Below are 11,754 nucleotides of genomic sequence, written 5' to 3' on the forward strand. Positions count from 1 at the left end.
TTACTAGGAGCTTTCTTGTTGTTGCCTGTGGACATATTATTGCTGCCCCTGCCTGCTTTGACAGCTTGAAAGATGGAGTGAGTGTGGGATGTGTGACTCACGTTAGCATTCTCAGGCTAGGCATGTGCTCTGAACACACAGTTACTGTGAAGTAGAAACACTGCTGTGTGGAGGCCTTGTCATTTCTTATAGAGTAGGTGAATGGCAGAGTTTTGAAGTCAGATAAATCTGGCTTGCATTTCTGTGTGTCTTACACATAACAATTAATTTTTAATCTTTACATCAACAATCTTATAAGGCAGCAACTATGATTGGCATAATCCCCATTTTCCAGATAAGGAAACTAAGGACATAGAGAAGTAACTCTCCCAAAGCCATACAACAAGTAAATGGAAGATCAGGACTTGGGCCTTGGTTATGAATCCCAGAAGCAGTTTCTATGTCTTTATATTCCACTCTCTCTTCTGTACTGGTGTCTACCTCATAGGATTAATTTAAGGGTAAAATAATATGACAGAGTTTGTATGCCAAAACAGTGTGTGACATATAACAGTGCACAAGTTTTTGCTCTTTTGTCATTCATGTTACTTTCTCCTCCTCCTCTTGCTGCTGCTGCTGCTGTTTCTCCTCCTCCTCCTTCTCCTCCTCCTCCTCCTCCTCATCATCATCTTTTGTGGATTGTCTACTTCATTTGTCCTTTATAAGCTGCAAAAAACTTTAGTGAGAAAGAAAGCTTTAGCGGTCTATTTCTATGTGAGTTTATATAATAAGAAGTGATTTCTTTTTCAGGTCTTTTTATTTTATATATGTAGTAATTATCTCACTAGAACAGTGCCTGTCAATCAAGGTAGGATGTTATATATTTTTGACTCCTGTTTCTGCTCTATATTGTGACTCAACCCAAAAGAAATCTAAACTGGGAAAAAGAGTCCAATTTAGAATCATTTCCTCATTACTGCTTAGTAGTATGAATGTACTTCATGCCATCAAGCTTCTGCAACTTCAAACGGTACCTATGGTTATGTGTATGTAACCACATGGAAATGGAAACAAGCAAGGCTGGAGGTTCACCACAGAGGTAGAGTACACACTTAGCATGTGTGAGGTCCTGGGTTCAGTTCCCATCCTCAAATACCAAACAAACACATATATAAAACAGATCTTTTCAAGATTTTAAATCAGCACAATTATGGATTCATAAACACCTCTACCAGAGATAAATTTTCCAAAGAAGTTAGAATGTTTTCATACAGGAAATATGCATAGGCACCCAACACCATAAATCTCTCATAATTTATGCCTAATTTCTTATGCATTGAGAAATCTAACTTCCTACTCCCTAAACTCCAAATCCCACAAAAGTTAAACAAATGGACAAATTTCCGAAATATTATTGTTAAATGTTTTTAAACTATAGAAGTACACCCCAAAGTTTACGGAAATACTTTTGTGACTCAGAACATTGGAGGACTTTCTCATACCTTGTGTGCAACTGTTGCTACATGACACCAACAGAACCACATCTGAAAAAGCTGTTTCCAGAGTCTGCCAACTAAATAAACAATTACAGGACCAATTCCAGTAGATGTCGCTGCTATTTATTTCAATATCATATTTGATGGAGAAGAAAACTTTAAGACCATGTACTAAAGTTGTTACTTGGGATACTAGTTTTTGTTTTGTTTTCTTTTTACAACTTCTCCATGTTCCATTACTTTCAATCACTTAGAATCTTTTCAATATTAAAATTCAAACACACAAATAAAAAAAATCCATGTTATTTCCTAGACTGGTTGGTAAGCTAGTACTTTTAAATGTAAATTTTTTTTAAACTATCATGAATCAGCTGGGTATTGGCAGCTTGTACTTGCAATCCTAGCTACTCAGTAGGCTGAATTCTGAGGATTGCAGTTTGAAGCCAGCCCAGTCGGGAAAGTCCATGGGGCTTATCTCCAATTGTAGCCAAAAAAGCAGAAGTGAAGCTGTATCTAAACTTGAGGAGTGCTAGCCTTGAGCAAAAAAGCTAAGGACAGTATCTAGGTCCTGAGTTCAAGCCCCAGGACCAGCACAAAGGAAAGCAAGAAAGCAAGCAAGCAAGAAAAAAAAAGAAAGAAAAGAACAATAAGCAAACAACTTGTATATGTGCACACACAACACACACACACACATGTCATAAAAATATACTATTCTTGGGTCTGGGAATGTGGCTTAGTGGTAGAGTGCTACCTAACATGCATGAAGCCCTGGGTTTGATTCCTCAGTACCACATAAACAGAAAATCTGGAAATGGCACTGTGGCTCAAGTGGTAGAATGCTAGCCTTGAGCAAAAGAAGTTCAAGAACAGTGCCCAGGCCCTCAATTGAAGCCCAGGACTGGCAAAAAGAAAAAAAAAACAAAACTATTCTTTGTAGCTTTTTTTTTTGTAAATTTTCTTTTTATCACTCCATCTATTTCAATGATACTCCACACATATTCCTGGCAAATATATTGAGTCTCAGTTATTTAATTTAGTTTAAATGAATCTACTGGCTTAAAGTCTCTGTGCACACATTTATCTAATTAAATTCAGATCTTGTTACTAGAGGAAAAAGAGGTTTACTTGCAAAGTGTAAAATTACCCAATTACATTATTCAAATCTTAGATACTGAATCATCTAGCTTAAATCCTGTGACTCAATAGTTGTACAGATCACTTTAAGGGCAACATATAAATGGTAATAAACTATGTGGCAATTGATAAAGACCATGGATAAATGAGCACAGTTCTCCAAAACACATGCAATGTTTTTAAGAGCAAAATGTATTTTTTGTGTGTGCATGTATACCTGTCCTGGGGTTTCAACTCAGGGCCTGGGCACTGTCCCTGAGCTTTTTTTAGCTCAAGGCTAATGCTCTACTTCTTAAGTCACAGCTCCACTTCAGGTTTTTGGTGGTTATTTGGATGATCCTGCCCACGCTGGCTTTGGACCATGATCCTCAGATCTAAGCCTTCTAAGTAGTTAGGATTACAGGCATGAGCCTGGCAAAAAATATTAAAGTATTTTATATTACTTTTATATTTTTGCCTCCTATTGTTCCAGGTGAAAAAATATTCTATAACACATGGGGGTACATGAACAAAAAGCTGACTCTGAGAATCTTCAGCTGGCCAAAGCTGGATTAATTAAAGCAGCTTCAAAACAATCACGTTAGCAATAATAACAACAATGGCTTAAAACAGAATCCTAGTATTAATGATTTTCCAACTAATAATGGTTGAGAGAGAGTCTCGAACTCAGGGCCTGGGCATTGTCCCTGAGCTTTTTTACTCAAAGCTAACAATCTACCACTTGCCACAGCTCCACTTTAGGCTTTTGGGTGGTTAATTGGACATAAAAGTTTTATAAACTTTCCTGCCTGAGCTGGTTTCCCACTGCCATCCTCAGATCTCAACCACCCGAGTAGTTAGGAGCCATGGCACCTGAGTTGAGAGGGTCTTCTTTACAAAAGGATCCCAGCTAACAAACATAGAAGAACAATGATTTAGAAAACCATCAGGATTTCACCAATTTGATGACTGACTCAGGCAAACATCAACAATGAATATTAAAGCCCCTGATGAAAGTTGCTGAGATCAGAGGATATATACCCCACAGGTTGCTTGTTAACTGCAGAGAGGACCAAAAGATATCTGTTACCACAGCATTTAAATCAAGTGATGAAACATGACTTCCTGTTTGGACAAACGGACAGAGATATCAAGTGGGGCCAAAGTGAATAAACTAAAGTTATATCTGAGTCAGTCTACAAAACAATAGAGCTGGACCCCTTATGTTCTACTTTAAGTTAAAGGGAACTGATGCTACATTATATGCAACGCATAACATTAAACGCATGTACCCTGCTCTGTCAGTGTTAGACAAAGGTCCAAATTCCTTGTGGAGTTAGTGAAAACTTCTTCCTCAGCTGCCCACATTGTAACTATTCACGGGTATCTTCTATCCCATTCTCTTAGCCTTTCCCTGTAGTTTTCCATATTTTCATTGTGCATTGTTGTTTTTTCCTAGAGAGCCTTAAACATACCACCAAAAGTAAAATTACAACAAATTTTGTCTTTAAGATCTCAAATGACTTTATATGCAATTCCATAAAATAGATGGAATGAGTGTCTGGAAGGTCTGAACAGAGGATTTTAAATTAAAACAAAAAGAATAGCTGGGTTCAGGTGGCTCATGCCTGTAACCCTAGCTACTTAGGAGGCTGAGATCTAAGGATCATGGTTTGATGCATTGGGGGAAAAAAAGAGCGACAAATTCTTATCTCCAATGAACCAAAAAGACTGGAGTGTGGCTCAAGTGGTAGAGTGCTAGGCTCAGAGACAGCATACAGGACCTGAGTTCAAGCTCTGGGATTAGCACTAAAAATTAGTAATAATAATAATAATAAAGAATATCTTGGTCATTCCAGAGTCATTTTCCCTATAAGATAGGGGTGTGAAGCCTGAATAGCAGAAAAATAACATTTACCAACTAAAAAGGTTTTTGTTTTGTTAGGATTTAGCAAGGAGAATTTCCTTACAATGCCAGACTGAAAAAATTCATTGTTATTGGGCTTGCATAAAAGAGGTCTTTCACCAACATTGTTAGCTTCATTCCTAGCTATTCATGTAGGTATATATGTATGCATAAATGTATTAAGTATTTATGTATTTCCTATGCTTATATGCATGTATTTATTTATTTTGGAATATTGCCAATAGGACTGTTTCCTTGATTTTTAAAAAAATCAGATTGTTTGGTTTTGGTGTATAGAGTCATTGATTATTGTAAGTTAATTTTGCATTTGCTACTTTACTGAAAGAGTTTCACAGATCTAAGAATTTTTATATTGCAAAGGATAATGTCACTCACAAATCTGAGTAACATGAATCTCTCCTCTATTTGTATCCCTTTATTTTATCTTTCTTCCCTGGTTGCTGGAGCTAGGAATTCATGGATGCCATATATTTTGATGATCTGTTACTTAATGAATAAATATCATGACATTTGCATATTAATCACATGTAAGTACTTTCATTATTAAAGTTCAATTCTTTTTTTGTTGACTACGTTTTCCCACTAAATTTTATTCAATTGGATACATTTTATTCATTTCTCTGTCTTTATATTTTTCTAGAATTCTATCTTCATTATGTTCTGTTTTCAGTATGATTAGCTTCTGGATTCCATCCTAACAAGTGATCCTTCACAGAAAGCCTGAAATATTTGTAGTTTATTACCCATAGATTTGGTAAAGTCTGGATACCACTACTACTATTACCAGCAAAAATAACCACCGGGAATAGGTACAAAGTCACCTTCCTGCTTTGCTGGCAGATCCTGAAGCCAAGGAAATGTTCTGCACCTACCCACATCCACACTACCAATACAGAAAGGCTCTGACGCAAAAGGTTCTGACAAGCCAGGAGCCGATGGCTCATGCCTGTAACCCTAGCTACTAAGGAGGCTGAGATCTGAGGATCATGGTAAAAAGGCTATGTCTTTAAACCTCTACCTAATGTTAGGTCGATGGTTGTAATACTTCCAGATATACTGAAATTTGTAATGATTGCTAGACCTCTTATGGATAGAAGATCAGGTGTTCCTACTTGGTACGTGGCTACATTTCCTGCTCAGCTAGAACAACAACACAAAATAGAGTTCAGTATACACTCCTAATATATATTACCACTAAGCCTATCATTAATAATAATATTCTGTCACCACTACTATTGGAGGCTAGCTCTCTAACTCTGGGCTCCACTTCCAGTCTTTGTTGGTTCATTTGAGGCTAGGATGGCAATGACTTTCCTGCCTGGGATGGTTTGCAGCCACAGCATCCTCACACCTCAGCCTGGTGAGGAGCTAGGATTTCAGGCATGAGGCACAGTCATTGGCCTTTTCCTCCTACTGATGCTAGCCTAGCCAGATGTAGTTTCGATATGTCTATAGAAGGCAGGCACTAGTGGCTCATGCTTGTAATTCTAGTTAATCAGTTGGCTAAGATGTGAGGATCCTGGTTTGAAGGCAGCCCCAACAGGAAAGACTAGGCTTCAATGAATGTGCTGTAAGTAGTCTGCGGCTGGTGCTGTGGCGACGACTGTGGCACTGCCATTGCTGGGCAGTGAAGGGTTTGGTGAAGGTGGAGGCGGCCTGGCCTGGGGGCACAGGGCTAGGCACTAGGCCCAGGCGCGCGGTACAGGGTGCGCATGCGCCCTGTCCTCGCTCCAGCAGAACCTCAGACGTCAGAGGTGGCTCGCGCTGGCCACCAGCCAACGAACTAACGAACCAACGAACGAACGATGCTCATTCACTTGGCCTGCGCCCCCGAGAGTTGGCGGGAAAGCCAAATGTGAGCGCCAGCGGCTCTGATCGCAGGGCTGCCTCGACGCCTCTGAACGTGCGCCATGGGCGCCTATCTGGGCAAGGCTGGACTTTCCCTGCCTGCGGCCATCCCGGCCCAGGACGGCACTGAGCGCCACGCACCTGCTGGGCCTCAGCAGCCCTCGGCCTCCAAGAGCATCCCCCTGCTGTGCTCCTGGCTCCCCAGGGATCTGGTGAGGGCCGGCAAGAGGCCATCCCGCGGCCATGCCGGGGCCTGGAGCAGGCATTTTGTCAGCTGGCCGCGGAGACGCTCTCTGCTCAGGCAGGCGCGCTCTTTGCTGCTAGGCCGGCTGCCTGCTGTGTGCTGGATCCCGCACCACCTTGCAAAGAAGGCTGGCAGCAGGAGAGCGCGCAGACCCCCGACCCGCAGGCCGCCCCCGCCCACCAGCACAGGGTGGCGGCGGCCAGCGCAGGCGCAGGCGCAGGCGCAGACCACCGGCGCCTGCGCACAGGCTGCGGCCTCCTGCATGGCCCCGCGCTCCAGGGCTGTCCAGGACCCCCCCGCCGAGGGCGCCCAAGACAGGAAGACCAAGACCAGGGCCGCAGAAGAGCAGGGCGCCGTGGCTGGCCCACACCCCAAGAGACGGCACCAAGACAGCGCCGGGGACGGAAGGCCATCGCTGAAGCCGCAGGAGCCGTCTCCCGGGCTCAGGGCTGAGTGCGCTGCCCGGGTCTGTCGCCAGCCCTTGGCACAGCAGTGGCGCAGCTCCTGCGGGAGGTCGGTGGCCCCCAGGCGCACCAGTGGCCAGCCTGGCCGCAGCGCTGACGGCCTCCCCTGCTGGCCCGTTTCCACGCGGGCTCCCCCCGAGGCCAGTGCCGCCATGTGCAGCCCTCGGCGCTGCCTCCTTGGGGCTCCCCTGGCCTCTGCCGCCGGCTCCCCTGTGGCCCTGGCCTCCCCAGGCCCCGGCTGCCAGCCGCACGCCTCGCCCAGCTCGGTAGCAGCCACCTGCTCCAGCTCCGTTGGCTGCCCCAGCCCGCTCAGCCCGTCACCTGCCTCTGGCAGCAGAGAGGCCCGCTGCAGCTGCCAGCGCACAGCCAGGCCTGCCTGCCACGTGGCCCTTGCCTCCCGCCACAAGCCGGCTTTCCGCGTCCATCCCAGAGTGCGCACCAAGCTCGCCTTCGGGGACCCCAGTGCAGTCCTTGATGCCAGCCTGCGCTGCTCCTTGGAGGGAATAGAAGGTGAGGCCGTGCGCACACCTGCAGAGCCAGCGCCAGCGCCAACCGCAGTACCAGCGCCGGCGCAGCCCCAGATGGCGCGGGGCTCTTGTGGTCGGTCAGCTTGGGGCAGTCAGGCAGGCCCAGCCTCCACCTTGCCGCTCTCTGCCAGACCTCAGCCCTCCCTGGGCCTGTCCACCACCACTGGCTGGCAGATCACCTCTCAGGCCACCACCACCACCAACGGCACCATTGGCACCAGGATTGCCAGCTCGTCCCAGGCCCCTTTTCCATCTGGCAGCTTGGTGGCCTCCGCAGGTCCTTTGGGCTTTGGATTCATCGGGGCCACCCCAGGGAGCAGCTGCATTTCTGGAGCACTCTGCTTCCCAGCCTCCATCCCACGGAAGCACGCACGGCAGCAGCCTCTTGTTTGGAGCCTCCTCAACCCACCCAAGGCGCCAGGGGACTTGGGCCTCTGGCTTCAGCAGCCCCATCCCTTGCCATGGGTGTGGCTGGCTCCACCCTGACTGGAGCCCCCATGGCACTACACCACTAAAAGATAACCCCTGGCCCCCTTAACCTATGCCCCCCCCCACATTCCCTTGTCTGGATCTCAAACCCTGCCAGGAAGAGCCCCTGGCACTCTGGAGTTGCACCAAGCAAAGTTATCCTGCCTCTCTAGCTTCAGCTGGCCAGGGATAACCGTGAGCGGCCATAGCGGCCAGTGCCCTGTCACTTCTGCAGGAAGTGGGCACCTGGAGAAGACACGGAATGGAACAGGTCAGAAGAAGCTGGATACCTTCCTTTCAACACTCATCCAGGTGAGCAGAGGATGAAAACAACATCTCTCTGTCCATGGTGCCCCTGGGTCCTCTGGGGCTGTGTGTAGTGAAGGCCAGTTTCAGTTGCCTCCTACCAGACTCCAGAGCTCCCAGGTGGGGAAGTTTGTCTGGAGGTTGGGTACCTGGTGTGCATTCCATGGGGTGGTGCAACTGGGTCATTGCTGAGCTTGACCTGCTAGGATTGGCTGTAAGAAGTGGCTGTCTTTCTCAGGCTCTTTGAGACTTACCATTTCCCCAATAGCTTGCTGCTTTGTCCTCAGAGATCTGTTTTGGATCTATGCCTTGGAGTGCAGTAGGTGCAGCTCTGCTTTCTTCTGCACAGCAGCCTGAGCATTCATCTCCTACCTGTTTAAACCCTCCAGGATGCTTAGTGACTCCAGGTAGCCTGGCAGAGCCAGAGAGACTCTCCCTCCAGAACAGATTCTTCTGGAGCTGACAGGATCCCATTGGCTGCTTCTAATTGTTCCTCTTCACCCAACCACTTGCTGCTGCCCAGACAACATGGGATTGGAAGGTCCTCCAGTTATCCTGTGGCACTTTGCAAGACTCAATTGTGCTGTTCCCGTGGAAGAGAACTGAATGGTATGTGTGGAGGTCTTATTTCACTTTTTCCAGTGCTCTGGAAGGCCACAATGCTGACTCCTGACAGATGTTTGGAATGATGCTTTGACTTTGACAGGCTTGTGGGCCAGATAGGATGGTCCTGAAGAAGCAAGGGCTCCTCTCACTTTTACCTGCTTACCCAACTCAGCTCTAGACTAGGATCCCCAGTGTCCATCAGAGGACCTGGACTGACCATCTTCAGATGTCAGGTCTCAGGTTTCAGTTCCCCTTCACTACGAACTGAATGAATGACCAGATGATGCAATGTACATTTGGTCCCACACTATCTTTAAAAATTGGCATACATACCATAATTTTGTGATGATATTGTATTGGAAATTAAACCTTAGTACATTTCACAAGGACTTGTTTTAATTCTGAATGTTTGTTACAATTGTTTTGCCTTAACAATATTTTATTGTTTAACACTACCTGTCATTACTAAAAGTTAATACTTTCTCTTGGAGTCATAATTGGTTCACTCCCCTAGATCATTGCTTTGCTAAGACTTTTGCACTGGCAATCTTTTCAGTGTTTGCCAACAGTTCTATGGTTTTGAGTGAAATTAAGACTTTGATGTGATGTCTCTTCTCAACACAACTAGATGTTATGCTATAGCTTTGCATTGAGAGCTTTGTCAGTGTTTGCTTACTCAGGAATTGTCCAGAATTGCTTTGTGTGGATGGCAGACTTGTACTTCACATATCCTTCCTTCTCAGGTGTAGATGTAAATTGCCATCTTCTTTGCATCAGCAGTATTTTAAACATTTGCTTATTGTCACATCACAGGCAGACCCTTGTGTGTTGGAAGTCAGATGGATTCCAGGTCCCCTCCTTCTCAGCACTGGATGGATATCTGTCCATCTGGAGGAAGGGGGTATATCAAAAAGGTGCAGGAGGGCACAGGACCCAAGAAGCCACATACCAGGACTTCAACACTCAGGCAGGTGAGTCTGCAGAGCTAAAAGAACAACTGTACCTATTGTTCACTGGCTCTCCTGAGTATTCATGTAGTGCTGAACTTGTTTAGATGGTCCTCTCCATCTAGAAGATGGAGCAGCTCTGTTTGAGGGAGGCTGGATGTGTCAGGGGCTGGGACAATTGGGTCATTCCTAATGTTTTCCAAATGTTGGTTTGGATGCAAAAGAGGGTTCTGTACCTCTGGCTCTTTTAGGATTAAAATTCCCCATTTTTTGCTGCTTTGTCCTAGCACATCCCCTATTGTGTCCATGCTTGGAATAACTGTGAATCTTGCTTTTCTCCCAGTTGCTGCACCTGTGCTTTGTCCAGCAAGCAGTCTGAGTGTTCATCTTCAGTCCTGTCTACCAGCCCAGTGTCTCTCAAGGACAGAATCCTTCTGAAGAAGGCGTGATGGCACAGGCTGCCTACAGTTGTGCCTTGGAATCCAACAACCTGCTGGCTGACCAGACATCTCTATGTTCCTCACTGGGAGTGGATTGTGCCATCCTTGCCATGTGTCAGTTTGTACTCAAGTGTGCTGTTTCCTTGGAGAAGAAGACCGTGAATGGTACTTGTGGAGGCTTGTTGGTATGGCTGGATGGAACTATCTCCAGTCTCCTGGGCCTGGTGAATTGAGTTTGGAGCAGGGTTCCTCGTTATGGCCAATATGATAGCTCCTGAACTTAGGAATGATTTTGGACGTCTATGGCTGGCAGCCCAGATATGATGTTATCCCCCTTACCAGTTTACTCAACCGCACCCACCTCTAGGCGAGGGCCCCTAGTGTGCATCAGGAGACATGGACTGACCACCTGGGCAAGGAAGGCTGAGCTTCTATTTCATGTCCCTTTCACTCAGTTCTAATACATAGATCTCACCAAATTCTTTTGTATTGACAGTATTTTATATTTTTGCTTAACATGGTATAATTGTTAACAAGTATATTGTGCTACAAATTAGACTTTGGTGAATTTAGCATGCCCATCTTCTCATTTAGATATTTCTCATAATTTGTCCCATTGATACTATTTTATTTTGTTTACTATTCTATGATTAATAAATTGTTTTGGACATTCAACTGTAGATTTTTCATTGTCTTGGTTGTGAAGTTACAATACTCCTTTCCCTTGACTTTATTTGAGCCGTTTGCTCAGTATTGCATAAAATTGAGTCCTTCATGTAAGCAGTCATCGATACTCTTTGTCATGTAGTTGACTCTCCATGTCCCTGTGTTTCTTTTGGTTTTACCCCCTGTGTTGTCATCTCTAATTACCTTTTAAAGTATCTCTCTTACTTAGTGCCTTAATATATGCATGGTATTGTATAAACATAAGTAAGGTTTTTGTTTTTGCAATTAGATTTACCTTGAATGTTGTAAATGCCAGAAAATATCACTTTAGTGTGGTGATCAAGTGTACATTATGGATTGGAGAATGGCACACATACTGACAAGGAAATGTGTAACTCCTGCCAGTAAAGCCTGCTGTGGCTTCATAGTTTCACAGACAATCCTTTCTCCTTGTTTCCTTAGCCTTTTCTATAATCTTGACAGTCCTTTTAACCAAAATATCCTGAAATATAATTTCATGAATTTTCTGCTCTAATTGTCTTTTACACTAGGGTGATATTTTCATTTCTCATTTGATGTTTTAAAGTTCGCATAGGTTAGACAGAGACTTTCTTTTTTTTTCTTTCTTTTTTTATGGTTGTGGTGGGGAGGATATTCTTGAGGTTTTATTCAGCAGGTGAATCCTGTCTCAGAGCTGTTTAACTCTAGGCTGGTGCTGTATCT

General features: G+C 45.0%; 1 protein-coding gene and 1 long non-coding RNA gene across 2 annotated transcripts; one reads left to right on the forward strand and one right to left on the reverse strand.

Moving 5' to 3' along the window:
* Positions 1–251: 251 nt before the first annotated feature.
* LOC138831616 (uncharacterized) lies at positions 252–6,778 on the reverse strand. Its single transcript, XR_011373402.1, has 2 exons — positions 6,505–6,778; positions 252–715 (listed from the first exon to the last, which is right to left on the reverse strand). It is a non-coding gene; the product is annotated as an uncharacterized lncRNA (long non-coding RNA).
* Positions 6,779–6,869: 91 nt separating this feature from the next.
* On the forward strand, positions 6,870–10,970 carry LOC138831821 (nuclear envelope pore membrane protein POM 121-like). Its single transcript, XM_070028849.1, has 4 exons — positions 6,870–8,378; positions 8,762–8,981; positions 9,792–9,949; positions 10,269–10,970. The coding sequence occupies exon 1, from the start codon at positions 6,870–6,872 to the stop codon at positions 8,082–8,084; it is 1,215 nt and encodes a 404-aa protein (XP_069884950.1). The 3' UTR covers positions 8,085–8,378; positions 8,762–8,981; positions 9,792–9,949; positions 10,269–10,970.
* The last annotated feature ends 784 nt before the right edge of the window (positions 10,971–11,754 follow it).

The sequence above is a fragment of the Dipodomys merriami genome, unplaced genomic scaffold, assembly GCF_024711535.1.
Source record: "Dipodomys merriami isolate MVZ:Mamm:240054 unplaced genomic scaffold, mDipMer1.0.p SCAF_2, whole genome shotgun sequence".
NCBI lineage: Eukaryota > Metazoa > Chordata > Mammalia > Rodentia > Heteromyidae > Dipodomys > Dipodomys merriami.

Bases quoted from the DNA above. Each gene is read 5' to 3' on its own strand.
- LOC138831821 (XM_070028849.1), top strand. From the start codon at position 6,870: ATGGCCCCGCGCTCCAGGGCTGTCCAGGACCCCCCCGCCGAGGGCGCC.